General features: G+C 55.1%; 1 protein-coding gene across 1 annotated transcript; it reads right to left on the reverse strand.

The window, feature by feature from the left end:
* Positions 1-2,482: 2,482 nt before the first annotated feature.
* On the reverse strand, positions 2,483-17,325 carry SLC35F6 (solute carrier family 35 member F6). The gene is made up of 6 exons (XM_004696075.2): positions 17,163-17,325; positions 7,060-7,132; positions 6,242-6,413; positions 5,832-6,044; positions 5,253-5,363; positions 2,483-4,207 (listed from the first exon to the last, which is right to left on the reverse strand). Exons 1-6 carry the CDS (start codon positions 17,237-17,239, stop codon positions 3,738-3,740), a joined length of 1,116 nt encoding a protein of 371 aa, XP_004696132.1. The 5' UTR covers positions 17,240-17,325; the 3' UTR covers positions 2,483-3,737.
* Between the last annotated feature and the right edge of the window lie 9,253 nt (positions 17,326-26,578).

The following is a 26,578-nucleotide window of genomic DNA, read 5'->3' on the forward strand; positions in this document are numbered from 1 at the left end:
GGCATATCACAGAGTTCTAATCTGCATACATGGGGGCATATCACAGAGTTCTAATCTGCATACATGGGTGCATAGCATGTAGTTCTAATCTGCATACATGGGTGCATATTATGCAGTTCTAATCTGCATACATGGGTGCATACCATGCAGTTATAATCTGCATACATGGGGGCATATCATGCAGTTCTAATCTGCATACATGGGTGCATACCATGCAGCTCTAATCTGCATACATGGGGGGCATGTCACGCAATTCTAATCTGCATACATGGGTGCATATCACGCAGTTCTAATCTGCATACATGAGGTCAGACCAGTCAGAATTAATTCTACGGCCCCCATCTGCCAATGCCCCTTGGTCCTGAAGTTTAGCCCTGAGCTGCCCAGCCCAAAGTACTATTAAAAACAAACAAAGAAGCAGACATGCAAAGACGGGAGAGGCACTTAATCAAGGAAATAAGCAAAGTATCAATGTATAAACCAGCCAGGGTGGCCCCTGAGAATATTAAGAGCCTCCTCTCCGGTTCATAGGCTGTCTCATGTACTTCAGACATGCTGTCGGAGAGACCAGCCTCTGGAAATGACATCATGCTGGGTGGAGGGTCAGTGAGGAAAAAAGGAAGGACCCCCTCCCCTCCAGGTAGATTACAGTGGCTGCAAGAATGGATGTGTGAGGTCACATGTCTTGTCCAAGGTCAGGCACCAAGGGGGCCAGGGGTGTATGTGGGCAGAGCTGAGAAAACCCAGATCAAGGAGGGTCTCAAGTATTTGTTCCCATGTATCAGGTGGCCATGCCCACCATGGCTGTCTTCATCAGGGGCCAGCGCTCTGACCGTCAATGATGTTTGCTCCTTTAACTACCCGGAGACCTTTGGACAAGACAAAGGTCAACAAACAAGCTTGGCATGGTCCTAAATCTCTGCCCTGGGAGCCTGAGCCCAGCCCCAACCCTTAGGTTTCCCCTGACTGTGTGGGTCAGGACAGAGACTGGATTTGAGGTGAAGGCACCAGTCAGTGGGGCAATGGCAGCGCAGTGGCTGGGGCGCTTGGCTGCTAACCAAAGGTGAGTGGTTTGAATCCATCAGATGTTGCAGTCAGCTTCTTTGGAGATTGTTCTGGAAACCTGTTGGGGCTGTTCTGCTCTCGGATGGCCAGGAGTTGGAATTGACCCCACGGCACTGAATTTAGTTTTGGCTGCCCGTCAATATGAACTCTGGGCTCAGGGCTTCCACACATGCTCCCTCCCTTTGTTTCACCCTTGTGGTGGGCCACAGGCCTTTCCCACAGTCCTCCGGGCTTGGCTACTGCCCCTCGACCCCATGTCCAATATGAAAGGCAAGGCCTCTCACGCTTGCTCTCCCAGGTACCCAACCAGCAGCAGGAGCGATGGGCTGGGCAGGAGCCCTCTGCTGTTAGCACGCTCGCCCCAGGTGTCATTTAATCATCTGAATTGTGGGGTGTGCCTCAATCAACCAGGCCCTGCTGAGGAGCGATTCTGACTCAGTGACCCTGTGTAGGGTTTCCCAGACTGTAAACCTTTAAACGAGCAGCTAGCCTCTTCTTTCTGCTGGGGAGCAAGCAGGTAGGTTTGAACTGCTGGCCTCAGGGCTAGCATCTCAGCGCTTACTCCACAGCCCCACCAGGTTTTAATAAAACATCTTAAGAGTCAAATGCCACTATGGCTTGTTTCACTAGGTTTTTTTCCCCTTTGAGAAGAATGATGCCTATGCTGTGTGAGCCAGGCCTCTCCTGAGGCGTTGGTGCCTGCCCCGCCACCCTAGACATAGCCTCACAGGATGCTTACAAGCACCTCTGATTGTATCATCTGTTAATCTCATGTCTATCCTGGGTCCTTATCCCCATTTTAGAGAAGTCCCAGAGCTCTTGGAGGTACAATGATTAGTTTGATGGGGTGACTCCACCCCAACGAAATATCAAGATCACCCCAACCTTTCAAACCATAACCCTGTGGTTTCTGAGACTATAACTTTTCAGGAAGTAAAAAGCCCCGTCTTTCTCCCGTGGAACGGCTGGTGGTTTTGAACTGCCGACCTGGCAGTTAGTGGTCCCAAGTGTAACCTCTACTCTGTTGGGATACACTTTCTTCCCCACAGCAGCACCCAAATAAGGTCCCAGTGTTTTCTCCAAGCCCTCAGGTGTGCGCACTTTGGCCCACAGGTGGGGGCACCACGCAGCAGGTAAACAGCTCCAAAATCTTGTTATGGGTTCTAGGCTCCACTCCCTGGGCAGAGCAGGATGGGCAGGGATTGGGCACCGGCAATCTAACAGGGCTGTGCCACCTTGGGAAGTCCCTTCCCCTCTCTGGGTTTTGTATCTTCATCGGTTCAGTGAGTGGGAGGCGTGATGATCTCTGTGCACCGGGACATCAGTGAGTCTCAGTTCCAACACCCTAGATTCGATCCTTAGGTGGGTCCCATGCGCTTGGGTTAGTAAGTAAAACAAATGAGCAGACAGACGCAAATACTGCCAATTTCCTTTTTAAGAGCGAACATCCCAAACATTCGAAGACCCTGGTTGCTTTAAAAAAAAAGGACAAGGAGTTGTAGTGTGTACCACCTTCACTCTCCAGTCCCGTCTCCCCGGGACTTGCGCTGCAGAAAATGCCAAGGGGTCAGAAACACGGCTGTCACCCTCGGCTGGGCTGAGGGCTGCTGATGCAGGGGGCGGTTACCACCGGGAGGACCACAGTGCCCGATGCCTCCATCTGCCGTGGGAAATCCCACTGCAGAGGAACCAGGCAGGAATCAGAGAAAACCAGGCAGGAATGCTGGGTCGTCCCTGACTTTCCTGGGACAGTGTCCTCCTTAGTGGCCACCGCAGAGGGTGGTACTGAGAGCATGCATGCTGCTCACTGCGTACCAGAATCATCACCCAGAGTTTCCTATGGGGCCAGGGGACCCAGCGGGCTGAGGTACAGGTGTGGCATGTGTGTGTGTGTTGCCAAGTAACGTACAACTGTGGGCCTGTTTCCTCCTCTTTACAAAGGAAGGCGATGGATTAATCAGAAACTGTCAGAGGCTGCTGGAAATGCCCCTGCTAGCTTCTTCCAGGTAGGGGGCCTATACAGGGGTGTGAGTGGGGACACCGAAATGGGCCTTGGGGGTGGACAGCTCTGTGGTTGAAGGGCTTTTCCTGTGGCCTCGAGCTCCTTTCTCCTGTTGGTCACCACCACACGCCCACAGGGTGCTGGGCTCTGGGCACCGGAGGCTCCGAGCCGACGTGGTTTGACAGAGCAGAAAGCCCATGCTCAGGGGCCAGGCAGTGAACTGGCCAGGGAGCAGGCGCACGGGGCTGAAACAGGCTCTCCTGACAGGTTTGGGGGACCCCTGGTAGGTGTAGCTCACAGGATGGGGACACACCATGTGTAGCCCTGGTTTGGACTTGTCCACGAGCGCTCCTGTCTTCTCGTTGTCTAGTCCGTCATTCAGAAGGCATCGCTGGGGTGTGATGAGTGCCAACCCGGCCTTGTGACTTAGCTCTGTGCTGAGGTGGGGCTCTGAGGAGGCACACCCGAGACACCCCCGCCCCCTCAGGGGCTGGGGAGAGGAGAGGAGGACTTGGCAGCAGACACGCTGAGGGTCTGTGAGGAAATGGGGGATGGGGTGGGGTGGGGTGCAGTCTGAGGGACAGGGTGCCTGCGGCCCACCAGTCTTGCAGCCTCAGCCTCGGGGAGGGGGAGGAGGTCAGCCGGGGGCAGCGGAGTCCTTGTGGGAGGCTCAGCTGATGCTGTTGATGGGGGCCCGGGTGCCGCCCAGCAGTCTTTCCTGCTCGCCCTCGGCTGCAGGGTCCCGGCTCCGCGACAGGAGGTCCAGCAGTGGGCGGTGCAGCCCGTTGTACAGGGCGGTGCCAGTCAAGAGGATGAGGAAGCCCAGGATCTGCAGCGGGTGGAAGACCTCCCAGCCCAGCACCAGGCTCAGCGCCCAGATGACCACGGTCCGCAGGCTGTCCAGCACCATGCGGGTGGTGGCGCTCAGCTCCTTGGTGACGCTGATGCCCGCAAAGTTGAAGAAGGCGATGCTGCTGATGTTGCCCAGCAGAGCCAGCGCGATGAGCGGCTGCTGGCCCACCTGGCAGAAGGCGTCCAGCGCGTCCTCCAGGGCCCCCCGGGGGTTCCCGCTGAAGGAGCCGGCGGGGATGTAGTACATGGGCACCAGCAGCAGGGAGAGGATCACGAAGCCGAAGAGGCCTGCGGGCGGAGGGAAGCACGTTGCACCTGGCCCCCCTGGCCTGACAAAGGGCTCCCTGAGACCCGGCTGCCCCTTCCCTGCACCTTCCTGCTGGCCCCCAGGGGCTGCCCCTCCCCGCCACCCAGCAGGAGCCTGCTGTGGTTCCCATCGCCGGGAGCTTGGATTTTTTGTTTTTGTTTGAGGGGGACCAAGAGTCACAGCTACTGTTCCACACCACCTCCTCGACGGCCCCCCGTAACCCGGAGTTTCAGGTGTAAACCGCCCCCCCGTCCACCCCCAACAAAAGCAGCGCCGAGTGATGGCGGCTGCCCTTCCCACGGACAATGCCCTCTGACGTCTTCTCCTCAATCCAATTGTATTTGTTTTTTAAAATGTTAGTGAGGCTGGCTGTAATTACACGGGAACATTCGGTTCCCTGCTTTCACGGCTCTGGAAAAACAGCTCTCCACCCGGCATCAGCTGTCCGTGGCTGGACGCTCTCACCAGGACGTAAATCCACATACTGTTTTGTTCGCAAGGAGGAAACGGCAGGAACACACAGTGTGCCTGGGGACACGGGTCACTGCGCCTGTTGACCTTCTCCTGAAGCCCCTTCGCTCCCGTGGTCTGGTGACGATGCCCTGGTGGGCAGGCAGAACCCGCAGCCTGCCTTTTGGGGAGCCCTGCAGCGTCCCCTTCTCAGAGCCAAGCAGGATCTCTAGTCACGTCTTTAGTCAGTGGGCTTCCCTGCCTGCTACTTGACGCTGAAATGCCCTTTTCTGGCCTTTTCGACCTGCTTTCCTGATTGAAGCATCAAACCTGCTTCCCAAACTCTCCCTGCCTGCCCTGCAGGACGCTCCCTCCCCCTCCCCCTGGGCTGCCCACAGTCCCCTTCTCCATCCTGAGAACTTGGACATGTCAGTCAGGGAGGGGCACCTGAGCACAAGTGGCTCTGGCTAAAGGGCAGGAGGCCCCCCGCCTTCCAATGTCCCCGCGAAGCTCCCTAAACACCCGCTCCACGCAAAGTCGCCAACCCCGGCGCCCGCCGAGGCCCGGTGCTCACACCTTCAGTGCCAACTGCCTGCAGGGGGTGCACGTTGTGTCTGTACACGAACTTCTCCTCCAGCACCATCTGGATGGCCACGATGACCTGGGCCATGATGATCAGCAGGTCCCCTGCAGGAAAGGAGAGCCAGGGGCCAGGCTGGGAGGGAGCAGCCACGGGGCTCGTGCCACACGCAGGGCGACATGTGGTTCACTGTCCTGCTTGCTCCTTGGCCCCTGAGGGACAGGCCCTGTCACACCCAGGCCTGATCATGAATGCGCACTGCTCAGTGCCGTCTGGTAGAGTCCGCACTCAACACACGTGGGTTCCTCTACCCCAGTCCAGCAGTCCATGCATGTGCACACGAATCGCCACACAGCCCCCCAACTCCTTGTCACCCTCTTTCTTTCTCCACCCATCTTCTGTGCTCCTTGTCACCCACTGTATGCTCACCCCTGTCTCCCCCAGGCCAGGCTCCCCTGGACCCCTGCCCCAGCCCCACCTGCGATCACTTAGCTGGTATAGCTGTGCCCTCCTTGGGGGTCTCCTCTGTGCTGTGTCCCCACCCCACTCCCCCTGGACCCCCACCCCGGCCGCACCTGTGATCACTTCACTGAGCTTGTGCTGGTCGTCATGCTTGCTCAGGAGGTCAGCCAGGCCCACAACCACCAGCCCCGCGATGGTGGCAAGGATGCCCAGCCACTGGCTCAGCGCCAGCCTCCGGCCCAGGAAGGCCACCGAGAGCAGGCCGGTGAATATGATGACCGCTCCCCGCAGCATCTGGAAGCTGGAGGCACTGGTCATGTTCAGAGCTAGGAGGGGAGACAGGCAGGGCTGTCAGCTCCCGGGCACAGGGCCTGTCGGGTGGGGACACGTGGGCACTGCTTCCTCCGCAGATCTTCACGGCATGAACGCAGTGTGAGTGGTGGGGGCATGGGGAAGGGGAGTAGGAGCAGGGGCAGGTGAGGTGTGGGTCCCCTGAGCCCTTCCTGGCTGGCCGGGCACTCACCCACATACATGATACTGGTCCCAGTCATGTCGCAGAGGGCGGGGGGCAGGAAGAGGAGGGGGTTGAAGGTCTGCGGAGGGTTGTCACTGGAATCACCCAGCCTTGAAGCTTGGCACCGGAGGAGGTAGAAGGCAGCTAGGCAGGAGAACTCTCCCAGGAACATGCCCACAGCCTGCAGAGACAAGCCCAAGGGGTTAGAGCTGGAGGGGACTCTTCGTAACACTTCTTCTCTGGGGGGCGCAGGACCTTTCTGCAAACAAGGGCTGACTGAGACGCTCAACAAGTTAACAGACAAGAGCAGGGCTGTGGGGAGGAGAGTCAGCGACAGGCCTCCAGGTCTACCTCAACGTGCCTGAACTAGCTTGGCGGGTGGAGACCCTGAGGCTAGGGAGAGCCAGCCTGAAAGTGGATTCAGGCTCACTTCTAGCCGAGTTCCAGAGGAGAAAATGGAGGCCCAGAGAGGGTGGAGGGGCTCTTTGAGGTCGTGACAACTCGCTGGCACAGCAGGGCTGCCATTTGAGTCTCCCAAGTCCCCATGGAGGGCGAAGGTCTTTTCCAGTCACGGTGTCTGCCTTGTCCCCGCCCGGCTCTGGGCTCCCAGGGGATGAAGGGTGCAGGCTAGCACTACTGGGGCTGATGCTGCAGTGTGCGCAGCTGGGACAGGGGCCTGCCTCCTCCCAGGGGCCGCCTCATACCCCGGCCTGCTCTGGGGGTGAGCGGGGAGGTGAACACCTGCTGTGGGACCCAGGAAGCTCGGATCCTGCGTCAGCAAACGGCAGCCAGGTCGGAGGTGGGGAGGGATGGGATGGGGCAGGTACCTGGAGGAAGGGATGCTGGAAGCTGTGCTCCTTGCTCCCTCCACAGCCCTCGGCCATGAAGTTGTCCGCCCACCTGCAGCAGAGAGGGAGAGGGTACAACGTGGTGGGGAGGCAGACAGGACCTGAGCCCCTGCTGTTTGCTGGAGAACCTTGCCCCGCTCTGTGCCCAGAGACATAGACTGGGGATTCGGGCCCCAGAATGGGGATCCTGCTACAAGGAGCCAGTCTTTCCCGTAACGGTAACGCATCTTAACCTGGGGCCCATGGGCACCTGGGGGGAGCTGGGCATCTTCTCGCTGAAATGGGGCATGCCCTGTAAGCATGCAGGGAGTGCCGCTGTCCCGTGACTTTCCCTGGGGTTGGAATCACTGCTGCAGATGCCGTGAACGGCCTTCCTGCTTGTCGCAGACCAGACCCATCAGAAGCGATTTCAAGTGCTAAGAAGCACATACGTTCTGCTGTGCCACAATTCTGGTTTTTAAGGTTGTAACGTTTACTTCAACGGCACTGGCTGCTTGAGCCAGCCTGTCTTTTGATGTCCCCATTTGTGAACATTCAGCAAATGGGGCTTCACCTGTGACCCAACTGCGATCACATCTCAGTGTAAAGGAAACCCCAATCCTCACAACTGGACCAGTGGGCCACGTCACGGTAAACGGAGGTCTACGCTGCCAAGGAGGCCGTCTTGCCGGGATCCACGGCCAGTGCTCTGGGAAGCAGCCGCCAAGAGTCAAACCAGGCTGGCGTTGGGTTACTCTGCTGCACAAGACCTCTTTGAAGTGTTGGAAGGCAAGGAGGTGACTCTGGGGACGTTGGTGTGCCTAACCCAAGCCAGGGCGTCTTCAATCATCTCATCACCCATGGGAGCGGGACCCCGAATAAGGAAGACCCAAGAGGAATTGATGCATTTGAATTGTGGCCCTGGCAAAGAACATCGAAAGTACCCTGGGTTGCCAGGAGAACAAACGGATCTGTCTTGGAAGAAGGACAGCCAGAGGGCTCCTCGGAGGCCAGGATGGCGAGGCTCTGCCTCAGGTATTCTGGGCACGTTGCCCAGGACAGGCCAGTCCCTGGAGAAGGACATCATGCTCGGTAAAGTGGAGGGGCAGCGGAAAAGATAGAAAGAAGGCGCCTCAGTGGGATGGATGGACACAGTGGCTGCATCGACGGGCTCAATCACACACACGGCGCAGGACCCGGCAGGTTGCACATCAGGCCGCTTTGGGCTGGACCCTACTGGACGGCACTAGCCGCAGCAGCCAGCCAGCCACTGTGATGCGTGACATGATAAATCAAGAGCCCTGCTCTGTGGGGGGAGTCGGGTCCTGGGAGAACATTTCAGCATTCAAGGCCGCCCACTCTGAAGCAGGCTGGCACACATGGGCCCTCCTGGAGACCCCAGCAGATGGAGACACTGGACCAAGGTCCTGCCTCCTGCCGGCCCGGTCTCCTTTGTGGTGCAGGGGCTGACACTCCAAGCTGCACCGCTGAGCCCTCCCGGGGACTGCACTCTTGCTGGGCTCAGTTCTGCATCTGGGGGGCCCAGGCCCAATCCCCCTCTCAGCGGGAAGTCCTGCCATGATCTGCACGTAATTCCGCCTTCTGAAGCGTCTGCTCTCCTGGCTAAATGGCACCAGCCCACCCCTGCCCTGGCTGCCAACTTCTGGGCACACGCTGGTGGGCCCCGTCCCGGAACCCAGGGCACCTGGCCCGGATGGAGTCTGGCAAGCTGTCCTGTGTTAATTGGCACAGCCTCGAGTGGCAACACGCTGTTGACTCAAGCCAAGCGTGCCATTAACACAGCCCCAGCATCATTTCCTGTGGGCCCCGGCCTGCCCTGACCAGGTCACTCCAGACGTCACAGAGAGTGGCTGTCCCTGAAGTGCACGTAGGACTCGGGATGGCCTGTAGCCAATTCAGTGCCTGTGACGGGAAGTTTTGAGTGCAGCCACAAAGGGTGTGTGTGTGTGAGAGACACTGTGCTCCCTGGCCCCCTCCCAGTGTGATGAGGTGGGGACCAGGCAGGGCTAAGCAGCCGTGGTCTCTGGCTGGCTGGCCCTGGCTGGATCCAGGAGCTTCCCCCCATTGTGCAGGCAAGGGCATGATGGAGGGACTCTGGCAGTGGGGAGGGCCAGCTTGGGGGTGGTGGTGGCAGTCTTAGCTGTCATGGCAGCACGGGCCTGAGGGAGGGGTCACGTCTACTTAGTCGTCTGAACACACCCTCCGTGAGAGAAGAGCGCTGTGGACAACCTACCCCATAGTGGGAGGCCATGCCTGCTCTGGAGGTGCGGCGAAAGGAGGGGCTGCCAGGGGCTGTGGTCCTTGGGACCGGTGGGGGTCAAAGAGGAGCTGGAGGGAAGCCACAGAGAAATCTGGGGCCCTGCCTGGCTAGGTCGGCTGTGCCAGTGAGGCGAGGGGAGCAGCTCCCATGACAAACCAGTGAAGGGCTGGCCAGGGCAGGGCAGGAGCATGCGTGAGTGCCGCAGACCAAGTGGACAGCTCAGTGGGCAGACACACCGTGGAAGGAGCCCTCTGGGGGCTGGGGAGGCCACTCAGGGAGTCAGAGATGAGGACGCGCTCAGAGGTCACACCCTCACAAGGGAGAAAGCATGTGGCGGGGAGCGGGCACAAGCCAACTGCCTAGGAGCAAGGGAGCGGGTCAGAGATGGCCGTTCCAGCCTGACTGAGGCCAGGGCACCAGAAAGAGGGGCCGGGGAAGTGCCAGGCCCACTGGTAGGATTTCTGTCACCAACCCCTTTTGGGGACCCTACTGGCATAGAGGTTATGGGGTTGGGCTGCTATCTGTAAGATCAGCAGTGTGAAACCATCCACGCCTCTCCATTCCTTGTTTGCGGCACATGGAAGACACTGGAAAAACATTTGTTGTGTGAATGGGACTGCTAGGTATCAGGTACCTGGGAATCAGACAGCTATTGTAGGCCAGCAACAATGCGATCCTACAGGCTACATCCCAGTTTGGTGCGAGGTACCCACTGCTGGTGGAACAGGGGGCTCACGGGGAAGGCCCTGTGGAGGGCTGGGTGTTCTGGGAGAGGACAGGCTGCAGGCCTGGCCCAGCAGTCTGGGAGGTCTCTGCTTTTTGGCAGCAGGTGATTGTGCCTGGACAGGCCTGGAGGAAACGCTGGCAGGGCTCGTGGCTGGGGAAAGGGGATCTCTTTGTAGCTGAGGGCCTACAGGATTGGGTGTCAGCAAGACAAGCTGCACTGCCCAGCAGGGTCTCTTCCAGGCCAGCAGGGAGTCAGGTTTCTGGTCTCGGTCCCGAGACAGGCATAAACTCATTGGACAGGCACAGAAGGACCCCAGCTTTACAGACACCCATTGCTGGCAACTGGATCCTGACTCAGAGACCCTATGGGGACAGTAGCATGGCCCATGGGACCCCAAAGCTGTCATCTTTATGGGCACAGACTGCCTTAACTTTCTCCCAAGGAGCCTTTAGGTTAGCAGCCAAATGCTTAGCTCACTGCCCCAACCACCGGCCTCACAGAGCAAGAAGCAACACCTCACCCACTTATCTCGCGGTGATAGTAGCAACCCTGCAGGCAGCAGGACTTGGCTTTGGCAACACTTGGCTGTTGACAAAAACCTTAAAAAACAAAGACCCAACCCCATTACCATTGAATAGATTCTGACTCATGGTGACCCTCTAAGAGATTCTAAGACGGAAAATCTTTTTGGGTGCAGACAGACTCCACTTTCTCTTGTAGAGGGGCTGGTGGATCTGACCCACTGACCTCGCAGTTAGCAGTCCAATGGCTAACCCACAGTGCCACCAGGGCTCCCAAACGTCACTGCCATTGGGCCAGTCTTGATTCATGGTGACCTTCAGGGACCGGGAGAACTGCCCTTGTCTACAGGGGGTAGGAAACCTTTGCCTTTCTCCCATGGAGGGGCTGGTAGGGGTGAACTGCTGACCTTGTGGCTGTCAGCCCCACAAATAAGCACTATGCCACCAGGGCCCCAAGGGGGTGGTGGTGGGTGGAGAGTGGGGGAGAAGGAGCTGAGGCATTGTCGGTCCACAGTGGCCGTGGGAAAAGCCTAGAAAAGGCGGCAGGACACGTGGAACCTCCGACGTTGGAATCACCCAGACTGGACATTTCTCATTTTCTCATCTATCAATGGAGGCTCGCGGCATGGACGATGTCTCAAAAGTTATCAACTCCGCAAGGGGGCTTCCAAAAGCAGGTGGGAAAATGGAACGAAAAGACAGTGGAAGTTTCCACAGACCCGTTGAAACCCCTCGCGGAAAATAGGGCAGACCTGGCACATCACCGGTGTCAACAAAATTCCCGTCTGCCTCCCCGCCCTCCTTCCCCTTCAGTGAGCACGAGCCGCCTCCCCTTGTGTCGGGTCAGCGTGGCCTCAGTTCTGGCTCACAGCGTCCGGCCAGGGTGATGTTTCTGGGAGGGTCTGTTCTCTGGAGCCGGAAGGCAGAGGCTGCTGTAAGGGGGCCACCCTGGGCCCCACAGAACCACAAATGTTGAGTCAGAAGACACGCAGCCACCATCTCACGGCACGGCTTCTCTGACAGATGAGGAGCCCAGGTTCCAGAGAGGGTGGGGGGCGGGCATGCCTGGCTGGGTGCACAGTTAGTGCCAGTCCCAAGGACCTTAATGTGCACTTCCATGGTCCTTCCCTTCCAGGGCGCCGTGAGGCTCCTTCATCACCCTCGTTTCCCTCCCCTGACTGGGGGGTATGTGTGTTGATGTCTGTCCTGCAAATGGGTCCTTCATTCTCTGCAAACAGTCATTCCCTGGGGAAACTTATGGTCCCTGGGCAGGAGCTATTGGTAGGGGCTAGATCCTTTAAGGTGGTCCTTGAGCTGGGGGTGAGTCCTTCTCGCCAGCAAACTGCCCCAGCGCCAGCCAACTCCATGCTTCCCATTTGCAGAGGTGCATGGGCCAGAGGAGGCGGCGGAGACAAGGGCAGGGGCTGGTGTGGCTAGCTCAGATGGAGAGCAGCTGTGGGTCTCTGCTGTCTCCTCTTACATCCCCAGCTCCCCAAGCCCAGCAAGCCCAGGTCCCCTTCTGCACTGGGGCCTACTGAAGCGCCAGGCTGGCTCCTCTCTTAGGAGGGACATGGTGGGAGCTGATTTATACCGTGATACATGATGCTGGCCCTGTCTTCCCCATAGATCAGAACACCTTCCTTGGTAGACCTACACTGTGGCTGAGCAGTGGGTGGGGCAGGGATTCCCATCTCCATTTCACAGATGGGAAAACCAAGGCTGTGTGTGTGGGGGGGATGAGTCACTGGTCGAATCCAGTGATTTCCCAGCATTGTGGCTCTTTCTGCCTTATTATGCTGCCTTCTTGGGATAACGCCCGGGCCAGCCGAGGGGATGCCAGGCAGCTGTCAGGGGCAAGCAAAGTGCTGGGGCTGCCACAGAAAGGACAGGGAGGGCCTCGTCCCTGAGGGAAGCCCAGGGGTCTCAGGGCTCAGAGGCACCCACCCTGGGGTCCCTCCTCAGCTCGGTGGGCCCACAGCCTGCAGACGCTTAGGCTCACTGACTCTGGCTCTTTTCCCTGCAGAAGCCAGTTGGAGTTCTATCAAGGTCACAAGGCTCCAAGATGGCCTGAGCCTAGGCCAGGCAGGGCTCACATCCCTTCGCAGTGCCTGAGGAGGACAAAGGCTTTGGTCACAACGAGATGCAGCCACAGCTGGACCCTGTGAAAGGAGAAGCCTCGCCAATGCAGCCACAGCTGGACCCTGTGAAAGGAGAAGCCTCGCCACTGGGAACGAGGGGCTGGCCAGGCTCTTTCCTTTTCCTTCTCTGGTCTGTGACTCTGGTCCCAGCCCAGCTGCGGCACGCCTGCCCCACGTGCCCCCCTGCAGCCAACCCAAACCTGCTGAGTTGGCACGGGGACTCCTGGTTTTCACTGCCACCCCAGCAGGCAGCACATGCTCACCCCGCACTTCCTCATCCTTTGGCTGCACCCTCCTGAGAGGGGGGGGGGGCTCACTTTACACGCAAAGGGGGTGTCAGGAGGCTGCTGGAGGTTCTGAATCTGAACCTTGAGTGGCCTCTGCTCCCGTGGGGAAAGCCAACAGGATGCTAGTGGGGCCCCAGAGCTGGGATGAGAATGGAAGCCGCCCAGTCCCACAGGGGGCGGAACCTGTACTGGGGGGTACAAGCTGGTCTGGGTTTGTCTCGCAGAAGACAGACTTCCAAGTACTATGGTATTACACCAAATCAAACTAAGACCGAACAGAGTCCCAAGACCTGGATTCTAACCCTAGTTCTGACGTCAACCGGTCAAGTCATGGAAAGTTAACTTCTCCTGGGGCCTGGACTGTAGATTGTGGGGATCAGCCTGGGTCACGCACACATGCTAGCAGACTGGGGTGCTGTTAGGTGCCACTGATCCGGACTCCTAGTGACGGTCCGTACACCAGGATTGTTCCTGTCAGAGCCCCCTGTGGCCCCCGGCCGCCCCTCCATTGGTGCTTGGAAGCAAACTCTAGGCACTTTGGCGCCAATCCACATTCTGCCACTTGGCAGCCAGGCTGAGTGTGGGCAAGCAATGACATTTTCCCACACCCCTGTTTCCTTGTCCAGGGACCACTGAGCTGGTGACTAGAACTCAGGCCTTGAGGCTTTTGCTCAGTCTTGGTTTGGTTCGGTTTGACATGAGGTTGTGCAGAGCATTCCTCAAGATGGTCCAGGAAGAACCCGGTGCGCACTTGGTGTGTATTCGCTGGTTGGCACCAGCCGGGACCCCGCTCTTTTTTATAAAAATAATTTTACTGGGGGCTTGTACAATTCTCATCACAATCCATACATCTACCCATTGTGTCAAGCACATAGGTACATTCGCTGCCCTCATCATTCTCAAAACATTTGCCCTCCACCTCAGCCCTTAATATCAGTCACTCATTTTCGGGACCCCACTCTTCTGACTGTATCTTTTTTTTTTTTAGACAGTTTTATTAGTACTTCATCCACACTCCACGATTCAAATCGTAGCAGGAAGAGCTGTGTGATTGTCACTGTGCTCAATGGTAGAACATTATCTTCTTCCTTGTACTCATTACAAGTCATGACATTACGCAGGTTCTCTAATTGTGGCACACACCTGTACACTACAAAACAACTCTCCTGCTGGTCTAATCCAGTACCCCCGAGGATACCTTTTGTGTTGTACACCCATTACAGATGTCCTTTTCCAAATGATTCCACTGACGTAGACTCCATCCCCCTAAGCAACAACTCTTCCGCCTTCACCCATGGTAACCGTTGGCCCTGCTTGGTTTCTTTCTTTCTTTTTCTTTTTTTTTCCTCCAGTAGTTTGCTTGATGTAGAAATCACATCACACTTCCAGGGTTAAATCGCTTTTAAAATGAGTTGTATGGACACCATCACAATCAGTTCTAATGCTCCCTCCCCACCTGGTCTGAATCTTCTGGAAACTGTGGGTCGGGAAGGGGGTTTGAAATAGACCACGCACCCCCGATACACTGTACTCCCCAGGTTCTTTGAGGGTCCTTCTCAGAGTTTGGCCTCAGGACACTACAGAGGATCTAATTCTGGGGCTCACCTTGGGGTGAGCCAGTTCCCGAGAGGCACACCGGGAAGCACACCTCAGGAACAAAGGGTGGGCCTCCCATTTGGGCACCCCTTTCCTGCCCCCTCAGCAGGCCTCCAAGGGAAAGGAGACTTGGCTGCTTCCCACCAGACAGGCCAGCCGGCAGCTTTTTATGGAAGGAGCTAAGTCAGCATAGTGTACCCTGATGGTCACTGGATCTCAGCTCTCTGTGGGGGCAGCTATCCCATCGGAACAGCCAGTTTCTAAGCCCCTGACCGAGGCCTAGGCTGGTAAAACCGGGGGATGGAAGAAGGGCTTATACTGTGTTCAGATTCTAGTGCAGACAGATGTCCCAGGATTGGGTCTCCTTTCAAGGGAGGGCTCAGCAAATGGAGGGGCCCCAGGCAACGGCAGCTCTCCCTCCGACCAGCTCACGGTGAGTAGCTCCACCGACTCTGCCTTCCCTTTAGGTGAGAGAGGACAGTGTGACTGTCACGTGACTGTCCATACAGGTTTCCTCCACCTCGGAAGCTGAGCATTTCCAGGGCAAGGCCCTTCTCTTGGTCACGTCTGTCTCCTCCCCTGACATGAGACAGAGCCTCAAACACTGTGGAGCCTCAACCACTTTGAGTCCATTCCGACTCACGGGGACCCTGAATAGGGCTTCCGAAACCATGCATCTTTCCGGGAGCACACAGCCGCATCTTTCTCTCGAGAGGTGGCTGGTGGGTTTAAACTCCAGATCTTGCGGTCAGCGGCTCAATGCTTAATCTACAGCGCCCCCCTCCGCCCCCCAGGACTCCTTGGTAGGGTAGACATGTCTGCTGACTTAAACCAAGTGCTTCTTACTCCAAACTCTGTTCTGGGGCATCTCTCATCACTGACAGAGGGGGACGCTGGACACGGTGCCTTAAAAAGGAGTCAGACAGAGCACGCTCAAAAGGCTCACGGCCGTTCTCTCAAAGTGGTGCACCTTCTCTCCCTCTCCCCCTTGGAGGGCCAGGAGCACAGCCCAGAAGTGGGAAAGCGTCTGTTGGGGGGGGGGGGGGCAACACACCAGCTCAGCCTTGCACTTGAGCTGGGCAGGGCCCAGACTGAAGAGAGGTCTGGGTGAGAGAGGGAGAACCGTGGGACAGGAAAGCCCTGCCCTGAAGTGAAAGGCAGAGAGAGAGACGGCTGCCAAGGGAAAGGACTGCCTCCTGGGACCCCAGGAAATTACATAAGGAAGGCGATGCCTGAGGACAACCCCCAGTTCTCAGTCCCCAACCTCCGGTCCCATGACACCACGGCTGGGGGACTCAGCCGCCTTCCCTGTCTGGAGCAATAATGCTGCTTACACAGCAGAAGCTTGGCGCTACTGCTGCCCTTCATCCCGTGTCCGGCCTGGTGGCCTCATTCTGTAGCTGGACTGTCACGCCTGTCCCTTTCTTTCCAGCCTCACCTCATCACGCTGCAGCAGCCCAGTGGTGTCCTTTGCACCAAACTACCTGCCTTTAAACTTTTTTAAAAAATTGTGGGCTGGGGGAATGTTGGCAGAGCAAGTCAGTTTTCCATTCAATAATGTAGACACACTCTGTTTCTTAACAGCACTCTGGCCCTCCCTCCTCGGAGCCCCCATGTCCATTCGTCTCGCTCCTGCCCCCTCCGTCTTTCTGGGCTACTCTCCTCGCTGACCATCAGGGTTAATCATATTGCTTCTCTCCCACCCCACAACCACATCTCTTTAAACCTAACATTTCTCTACTCTGAAGCCCCCCTGCAATTTCAGAATAACATCCTGCATTTGGTGGCGCACGTGACCAGGCAGCCTGGCATGGTGGCTCGTGTAGTGCTGTACCCAAAAGGTCAGCCCCTCCCTCTGAGGGAGAAAGACCAGAGAGCTAAAGTCTCTGGAATTGACAGGGGCAATTCTACCCTGTCCGATGGGTCGCTATGAGTTGAAATGACCAGTTTGAGCTTTACTTCCATTTTGAGCAGCAATCTAGGGGGGGGTCTCGTTCAAGCTTCAAGGCCCATTTCTAACCTCTTCTCCTTCAGGGGCCCAGGGGACCAGGCACCCTCTTCTCCGGCGCCGCAATCATGGGGCTCCCTGCTCACCGGGCCTGCCCTGCACCTACCACAGCTTGTATGCCCAAGTCTGGGAACCTGGGCTCCGGGCCTCAGCTCCGAAAGGGCGGGGCTCAGGGGCGACGCCAGGGTTGGAAGGGGCAGTGGAGAGGAACTGGTCCAACCCTCCGGTTTTAAAAGAAGGAAACTGAGGCGCGGGGACGGGAAGTCACTCGCCGAGATTAATCACGCGGCAACTCAGCAAATCGGCGCTGGGGCTAAAGCCAGCGATCGGGTGTCCCCGCTGGGGACACAGCGCAACTCGCGGGGCCTCGCCTTCTGGGGGGTGGTCGGTCCATAAACCGCATGTACGGACCGGAGAGCGGGTGACGCGAGGAGCCGAGAACCGCGGGAAGCGAGGGGGGCGGGTGCGTGGGGGTCGTCCGCGCGGCAGGCTGCAGCAGGCCTGGCCGGGGGTCCCCCTCCTCCCCGGGCCGGGCCCGGACTCACTTGGCCGAGAGCGTGTTGATGGAGCCGGTGACGAGCATAAGCCCGGCCAGGAACAGCTGGTACTTGGTCCAGGCCATAGCAGCGGCTGCGGGCTTCGCGAAACACCTGGGACCCCGCGACTTCCAGCAGGCAACTCCAGACCGGGTCTCTCGGGGGTCCCCAGCGGGAGCGCTTCCGGGCCGGGGGTCACGTGACCGCGCGCCGGCCCCGCCCCGTGCAGCCTGGCCCCGCCCCGCCCCGCCCCTCGAGGGCGCGCCCGGCTCGGGCTCAGCTCCGCTGTGCCGGGGATCTCGGATCCAGCGCTGGTCCTCTTTGGGCGGCCGACTCTGCCCGTCACAAGTCTATCTGTCCCTGCTTGTAAAAGGGGCTCATGGGACCAGTCCACCGGGCGCGGGCGTTAGAGTGTCTGTGAACCGCTCAGGGATGGCAGTCGGGTGCTGTCGTGTCGGGTACAGCTCATAGCACCCGATGTCAAACAGGAGAACCACGGCCCACCCCTGAGCCATCCTCACAGTCTGGTCACGTCTGATCTCGCTGTTACAGCCTCGGTGTCAGTGCATCGCGCTGAGAATTCTCTCTGCTGACCTGCTTTACCAACCTGTCCTTTACAGGTTATGGACTGTCCTGGTAACCTGTCTTGAGTACATCAGACAAGCGCTCACATCTTCGAAAAAGCATTCTGGCCAGACTTCTTCCAAGATAGACGTGTTTGTTCTCCTGACCAAATAGACAGACAAACAAAAACAAACCAAGCCACTGCCATTGAGTCCATGCTGACTATGAGCCACCCTGTAGGGCTGGGTAGACCTGTCCTGTGGATTTCTGAGATTGTTAACTCTTTTAAAAAAATCATTTTATTGGGGGCTCATACACTCTTATCACAATCCATACATACATCAATTGTGTAAAGCACATTTGTATATTCGTTGTCCTAATCATTCTCAAAACATTTGCTCTCCACGTAAGCCCCTGGCATCAACTCCTCATTTCCATCCCCCCTCCCTCATGAGCCCTTGATAATTTATAGATTATTATTTTGTCATATATTACACTGTCTGACATCTCCCTTCACCCACTTTTCTGTTGTAGATCCTCCAGGGAGGATCTATATGTAGATCCTTGTAATTGCTTCCCCCTTTCCACCCCACCCTGCCTCTACCCTCATGGTATTGCCACTCTCACCACTGGTCCTGTCATACAACTCTTATCACAATCCATACATCCATCTGTGGGAAACAGAAGGATTTCTCCCAAGCTGTCTCCCCCAAATATATGCCAAACTTAGCTGCTTGAGCATGACTGTACACTTGGAGGTCATCAAGAGTAGATCAGGGGTCATTCTCCCTAAGAGCTATCAGCCATCTAGACCAAGCAGACACCACTGTTTATCCCACAACAAGTAGGGCCCACTCCCTTCTGATAAGGAGAGTAGTTGTGTGTTTCCTTATAGGAGACCCCAGAGAGGTCACACCCGCCCAAGGATGACCAAGGTTAGGCTGCCATCATGAATCTAGGGTCTGCCCATCTTGTCACATGTATGCCTCTAGACCTTCCCATTCCTATGGGCACATCCCTAGCTCATCCCCTTCCTGTCACGATTATGCCTATCATACATTCCCTTCCTACGATGTGTATGCCTATTGTACTGCCCCTTCCTGTGACGTGTGGTTACCTGTAACCATGCCTCCGAAGGAGATATAACCTTTGGTTAGCAATAAAGTTGGGGCTCTCTCCTGCTCTTGTGGCCGGGCTCCCCCCACAAGGACCATCAAACGGGGCTGAGGTGAGCATGCTACCATGAATTGTGTCTGACTCCATTAATTCAATCTCTCCTCTATCTCTCATGCTCTCTATGACTTTACTATAATCTTTATTTATTGCTGTACAATTGCACCTACTGGAGCTGTGATGATTTGTTGGGGACCCTCCTTGCCCCACATCCATCCATTGTGTCAAGCACATTTGTACATCTGTTGCCATCATCATTCTCAAAACATTTGCTTTCTGCTTGAGCCCTTGGTATCAGTTCATTTTTTCTTCTCCCTTCCCCCCCTTCCCCCCTGCACCCTGACTGGCTCATCTCCCTGTGACCCTTCTGTAAGGGGATATCCAGTTGCCTACAGATGGGCTTTGGGTCCCCACTCCACACTCCTCCTGATTCACAATGATATGATTTTTTGTTCTTTGATGCCTAATACCTCATCCCTTCGACACCTCATGATCACACAGGCTGGTGTGCTTCTTCCATGTGGGTTTTGTTGCTTCTGAGCTAGATGGCTACTTGTTTACCTTCAAGCCTTTCAGGCCCCAGACACTATATCTTTTGATAGTCAGGCACCATCAGCTTTCTTCACCACATTTGCTTATGCATACATTTGTCTTCAGTGATCGTGTTGGGAAGGAACAAGATTGTGAACATCATGGAATGCCAGTTTAATAGAGCAAAATATTCTTGCATTGAAGGAGTACTTGAGTGGAGGCTCAATGTCCATCTGCTGCCTTAATTCTAAACCTATAAATATATACACGTAGATCTATTTCCTCATCATCATATATAAATATATTTACACGTGTACATACCTGTATTTAGACCTCTATAAAGGCCCTTTGCCTCCTAGTTCTTTCCTCTTTTTCCTTTTATTTTCCTCTTGTTCCACGATCATGCTCAGCCTTCATTTGGGTTTCAGTAATTCCTGTTACATTGCCCTTGATCAAGCCCTATGAGGCCTCTCACGCCCTCCTTGCCACTGATTTTGGATCACTTGTTGTTCCCTTGTCCCTGGGTTTATTAACACCACTCCCTTTCCCCCACCTTCCTCTCTCCCATGTCCTCCCCAGAACCTTTGGTCCCATTGCTTTCTCCTCCAGATTGTTAATCCAGCCTCTTTCATCTAGATAGACCTGCAGACATAATAATATGCACAAAAACAAGACAGAGCAAGACAAAACAACAAAACACAACACAACAACAACAACAAAACCCCAACTCTGTAGACCAGTAGAAAGCCCCATCTTTCTCCTGTGGAGCTGACTGATGCTTTTAAACTGCTGATATTGCAGTTAGCAGTCCAACTCAAAGCCACGATGCCACCAGTTCTCCTGATAGTCCATGATCTTTTCAATAGCCTTTGCCAACACCATAATTAAAATGCATCAATTCTTCTGCAGTCTTCCTTATTTATTGTCCTCCCAGGTTCATGTGCGTATGCAGCGATTAACAATACCATGGCTTGGGTCAGGGGCACCTTATTCCCTAAAGTGACATCTTTGTTGAACACATGCAAGAGGGCAGTGGACCCCAGAAGTAGATCTGCCCATTGTAATACGTCATTTGATTTTCTGACTTCTGCTCCCACGAGTACTGCTTGTGGTTCCAAATAAAATGAAATTCTGACAATGTTCTCTACTTGTCATGATGTCACCTACGGGTCCAGGTGTGAGGATTTTGTTACACTGAGTTGCCATCTATTCTGAAGGCTGTGGTCTTTGAGCATCAGCAGGCAATGCTTCAAGCCCTCTTCACTTTCAGTAAGCAAGGCTGTGTGAGCTGCATATCGCACGTTGTTAAGGAGTCTTCCTCCAATCCGGATGCTGAGTTCATACAGTCTAGATCCTCAGATTATTAGTTCATCATACAGATCAAAGAAGTATGGTGAAAGGATACTACCATAATGCAAGCCTTTCCTGGTTTTAAACCATTCTGTCTCCCCTTGTTCTGTTTGAATGGCTGCCTCTTGGGGTGTGTGTGTGTACACGTTCTGCATAAGTGCAAGGAAGCTTTCTGGATCATTCTAGTGGGAGAGGGGGCCATCCGAGAGGTCGGACTGAAGGGTGTTAGAGACCTATCATGAAGGATGAAGGTCTAGGGTGGGAACCGCCCCTCTACAGGACAGTCAGGGATCCCAGCTCCACTGTTGCTCCCATCTTCCAGAAAAATGGCAGGAGGAATTAATTCCACCTCCCCAAACCTACACCAAACCAAACTCACGGCCACTGAGTCAATTCCCCCTCACAGGGTCCCCAGAGGACAGGATAGAACTGCCCCTGTGAGTTTCTGAGACTGTAACTCTTTACAGGGGGAGAAAGCCTCATCTTTGTTCTCTGGAGCAACCGGCGATTTCAAACTGCTGACCTTGGAGTTAGTAGCCCAACACAGAACCTCTACGCCACCAGGTCTCCAGGTCCCAAGGAGACCATTTTATGGCTGAGAAAATGATGTATCAGTTACCATTGCATCTGTTGGGACTCACGGTGACCCCATGTGGGTCAGAGCGGAACAGTGCTCCACCGGGTTTTTAGTGACTGCTTGGAAATAGGTGCCTTTGGGCAGATTGGAACTGCCAACCTTTCTGCTAGCAACAGAGTCTGTTACCTGTTTGTGCCACTGCTGGAGAAATTAGATTGAGAGAATCCAAATGATCTCCTTGAGGCAGTGCTCGTGGGTGGTTGTTGGACAGGTTTGCCCCCATAGTCTTCAGGTGCTTCCTCACAATCCCCCCACTAAGGTCCACTACTTAGCCAGGGGATCCACCAAACGTTGCTCAGAGGGATCCGTCATAGAGAGACTGTTTCTAGGTTTGTGGAAGATTTTCTGCTTTTAAAACCACACTCCTGCTTGTCAACCCCAGTCTCTCTTCTCCCCTAGGGCTCAGCCAGGCAGGCAAGACCCTTCTGACACTTGCTCCCCTCCCAGCGATCACATGGTCCCCTGTCCAGCAAGTCTGTGAGGTCCAGAGCCAAGGCCTGTCCTAACTCCTTTTGCTGGCCTTAAGCTGCCTTAAACTTGAGAAATAGTAAGTGTTAAAGCAGAAACATTCTCAAAGGACTGGACCAGACCCTTCGGTTCATGGAAGACCTGACAGAGAAGGTGCATATCTGGGGTCCCAGATGAAATGTAGGGAGTCACCAGATAGACGGGCGGGAATGGTGTGCGCACTGAGGCCTGGGGGAGCATGGGGATGCTCTGGTACGCACAGATGGTCCAGGGACATGCCCGCACAGGGGTCTGTTGGGGAGATGGCATCTCCGGAGGGTTATTTCTTTTAAACCTCTTATCCTCCACACCATCACTAGTTCAGTGTGATTCTAAAACAATGTATTCATTTATCCAAATATTTTAACGTAGACCCTGGGGTCTGTAGAGATGAACGATACTCAGCTGCTACCCAAAGGATCAGACCAAGGCTGCCCACAGCACCCCATCCCTTCTGGAGGTCCAAGCGCAGGACGCATTCTCTGGGGCTCTGCACCAATTTCTCGACGTGTGTGCAGGTCAAGGGCACCATCTTGAAGTGGACATGACTAATGATCAGGAGTAGGGCCTTGTCACCAACCCGACATGATGTCACCAGCCGCCCAGTCTTTGTTTCTGTGACCTCATCACAGAATGAATTTTAATTTCACATCCTGTTCTGGCCAGTCATCAAACTACTGTCTCTGAAGCCCAGGAAACAGGAAGATTAAAAAAAAATTTTTTTTTTTTTTATCAAAGAGACACAAAGCTCATTATATACCCAGCCTCGAGCCAGGTGCTGGTCCCACACCTGAGTGAGGCCAGGCCCTGCCCTCAGAGGGCTGAGCACTTGAAGGAGGCCGTGGATGAACACATCGTGGACTGTACCTTAGTGTGGGAGTGTGAGAGGCAGAGGGAGCCGGGGAGGGGTCGATCCCTCAGGAGGGCAGGAGGCAGGGAATGACCGGGAGCTGGTCTGGATCAGACGCCGTCGGTCAGGTCAGGGCCGGGGGCCTGATCTGCGGCCTCAGTTGCTACAGCTGACCCCCAGCTGTGCGGCTGCAACTGGGAGGACATTTGCAGGAGGCCCTGAAGGAAGAGCAGGAAAGCTCAGGGGCGAGGGTCATTCCCAGCAGAAGCAATCACGTGAACACCTTGCAGGGGGATCACCAGACCTCGTGCTGGAGAGTGAGTCACCTGAGGCTCCCAGGACTCTGCTGGCCTGGCTAGAATGGACGTGAAGGTGAACACAAGGATGGGTGGACATTATTGCCACAGGGAGCCGTGCGCCCTGAGCGAAGGCACCAGGGGCTGTAAGCTGTGCCCCTTTGGGTTGATTCAGACTCATTGCACGCTGCTAGGGTGGCATAGAACTGCTCCTTAGGGTTTCTTACTCTGTGATCTCTATGGGGGCAGTTTGCCAGGCCTTTCTTCCACTGAGCCACTGGTGGGTTCACACGAATGACCTTTCAGTTTTCAGCCAGCCGCTTAAACAGTGTGCCACCAGGGCTCAGGGGGCGGGAAATGCTGAGATTATCAGAGGAAACAAGATAGGTAGTAGCATAGCCTATGCTTATACCAGAAAGGAGCCCTGGTGGTGTAGTGGATGATGCACTGGGCTGCTACCTGCAAGATCAACAGTTCAAAACCTCCAGCCACTCAATGGGAGAAAGATGAGGCTTTCTACTCCGTAAAGAGTCAGGGTCTTGGAAACCCACAGGGGCAGTTCTACCATCTTCTACACGGCCCTTAGGAGTTGGCACCACCTCACTGGCAGAGAGTTTGGTGTTTTGGGGTGCTTATCCAGGAGCCCTGGTAGCAGAGTGGGTTACACATTAGGCTGTGAATGGCAAGACTGGCAGTTTGAAACCACCAGCTGCTCCTTGGGAGAAAGAGGTCTTTCCCTGTAAATATTTCCAGTGTTGGAAACCCACAGGAGTGTTCTACTCTACCCTGTAGGGCTGCTAGAAGTCGGAATCCACTCGATGGCTGTGTGAGTTATGTTCATGCAATATGGTCCTGTGTTCAACTACTAACCAAATGGTTGATGGTTTGAACCTACCCAGTGGCAGATGTATAAGTATAGGATTTGTGAAATCCTATTACTTGATTATTTTGTATGTTGGAGAGAGGCATATTTGTCTCATCGTTTTGGAAGTCCTGATTGCCTGGGTTAAATATAGTGTGTGCAAACCAATGGCAGTGACTGTCGCTTAATATTTGTCCTGACTTCCTGGCCAGATCTGGAGTCCCGGAGAAGTCCGGAGATGCGGAGTGGGGAGGGGAGGGGCAGAGGGGCTTGGAGGAGTCTTCACTTCCAGTCTTTAGAAGGTCAAAGATGGGCCAACCGTCCTGGGTGGCCAGTGGGCATGGTCGTCAGGGTTGTTTCCTGAATACTCAGATGGACCGTCTTCATCAGTGATGTGAGGTCAGGGCTGGGGGACGGGGACGGGGAATTGGAAGCCCTTCTCTGGGTTTGCCTAAAAAGGGACAGTGTCTTCTAGGGTCAGGGGTCATTCTGAATAAAGTTGCAAGACACTGTTAGATTCCTTGGGTGGGAAATACCTTGATTCTTGGCTTCACACCAGAAGAAATTCACCCCGAAGTCCGGTTTGGGATCCAAGTGAGTTTTTATAAAGGATAGAAGAAGTTTCAGGTTTTACAGGTAACTGAACACAGGACTGCACCCCCCACTCCCACCCCTCCCAACCCCCGTGGCGACCTGAGGCTCAAGAGAGAGACCACAGAACTGCCGAGCAGAAGGCAGAGGAGCAGGGGTGGGAGTGGGGTGGAAGGGGTGTGGGGGGAGGCCGGTGGTCTCCAGGTTGCAGCATTTTAGGGCCTTCTGCGGGGAGGCATGGTCCATGGTACTGGTTGACCCCATTGGCTGAGTTAGGCCCACCTGGCCTAGTTTGGGGCCCACCCAGGTGTACTGGCTCAGGGGCCTGAATTGGCACATGCCCTTTTAGCCTTTATCAGCTTCCAACTTTCTGTAGGGGACCCCTAGGCATGGAGAGGAACACCCCCCTCTCTAACTACCTAGCAATACCTTCAAAGAGCCTCTAATTTCCAGAGTCAAGCAAAACTACTCATTGTAAAGTCCCGCATTTGTATTCAAAGCTTACCACGGCCAGCCCTTGGACTGTCGGAGACATTTGACTTTTTCCCCATCAATGGTATCATGTTCTGAACTAGGAGAGGACAGGGATCTGAGGGTAGACGGGGCGGGGTGCTTGTTTGATGGGGGTCGGGCAGCCCCGTTTAAAGGAAGCCTTCCTTGGCTCACAGTGGGCTGTGCCTAATTCCTAGTCAGACCTGGATTTCCTTACGAGCGTCAGCTGTATGTCCTTGAGCCCCTCCCCTCCTGTCTAGCCTGTTCCTCACAAACAGCCCACGGGCTGGGCATCTCCTCTCTTCCTGGGGGACTGGCATGGAAGGGTAGCCGCCTGAGTCTGTGACTGAAGGGACAAAGCAGGTGGCTTTGGGGGAGGAAGTGGACTGGTTCTGTCCTGGCTGTTTCCTGGGGGAGAAAAGAAGGTGTCATCAGAGACATCTTGGGAACTGGGTCACACAGGAGTGGGCCCTGGGGAGAAGATGTGAGCCATCTGCCGCTGGCTGAGAGGCCTCTTGGACCCTGCCAGCACTCGACTTGATTTGATAGTCGTCTCTATGGTGACCAGGAGATGATTAGATTAGGTGTCACCTGTTCCTCTGAGCTTCAGCCCTTCGTAAGGTTATTTTCGACCTCTCTTTTCATTCTCATCATCTTCTTTGGCCCCTACTGTCAAACAGGGCCACAAGCAGGGGTCCTTAGCCCTGGGCCAGGGTCATTGGATCCTGGAGCTGATGGTTGACTTGGTCTTCTGAGAGCAGGTTCAAGTCAGATCCAGATAAAATACAGGACTCCCAGGTAAATTTAATTTCGGATAAACAATGCATGGCTTACAAAAAAATGTATACGTCTGACCCAAAGTGACTCATTTGAACGATGGGGTTGGCAGAGAAGATCGAAAGTCTCACGGAAGTCTCACGGACGACCCAAAGAACAAACAGATGTGTCTTCGAAGAAGAACAGCCGGGGTTTTTCTTGGAGGCAAAGATGGCTTTTTGCATAAAACACTGGGCAGGTTGTTTAGCAAACACTTAACTATGGCCGTCTCTGAGCTCAACCTCCATAAGAACAAACAAATCTGCTGCAAAAGAAGTACAGCCAGATGCTCCTGAGCAGCAAGGATTGCTTCATCCTTGGTAAAGTGGAGGAGCAGCGAAAAAGAGGCAGGCCCTCGGTGAGGTGGACTCACGACACCGTGGCTGCAACCATGGGCTCAGACTTAAGAACCACTGTGAGGCTGGCGCAGGACCGGGCAGTGTTCCGTTCTGTTGTGCACAGGTCGCTCTGAGTTGGAATCAACTCGATGCTCTCTAACAACATGACCCAAATATTGCCATGAGGCATACAGACAAGCAAACAAACACCCAAAGCATTCATTGTTCACCTGAAATTAAATTTTAAGCGGGCACTCTATCTCCTTTGCTAAGTCAGGGTTCAGTGGAGTTCAGACGACGAAAGCCCTATAGACCCCGATGATCCAATTCCCAAGTGACCTTGGGGAGGATGCAGGAGCAGACACCATTCGGTTTCGTGGTGGTAAATGCAGGGGTGAAGGGAACCAGCCAGTTAGCA

Source organism: Echinops telfairi, unplaced genomic scaffold (genome assembly GCF_000313985.2).
Source record: "Echinops telfairi isolate 266 unplaced genomic scaffold, ASM31398v2 ScPeMD7_9;HRSCAF=40, whole genome shotgun sequence".
In the NCBI taxonomy this organism is placed as follows: Eukaryota; Metazoa; Chordata; class Mammalia; order Afrosoricida; family Tenrecidae; genus Echinops; species Echinops telfairi.

What these genes read in the sequence shown, in the direction of transcription:
- SLC35F6 (XM_004696075.2), bottom strand. Translation starts at nt 17,239, where the DNA reads ATGGCCTGGACCAAGTACCAGCTGTTCCTGGCCGGGCTTATGCTCGTC. An exon ending in ATCAACACGCTCTCGGCCAA is followed by an intron (nt 7,133 to 17,162) that starts GTGAGTCCGGGC and finishes TCTCTGCTGCAG; the next exon opens with GTGGGCGGACAACTTCATGG. An exon ending in GCAGGCAGTTGGCACTGAAG is followed by an intron (nt 4,208 to 5,252) that starts GTGTGAGCACCG and finishes CTCCGCCCGCAG; the next exon opens with GCCTCTTCGGCTTCGTGATC.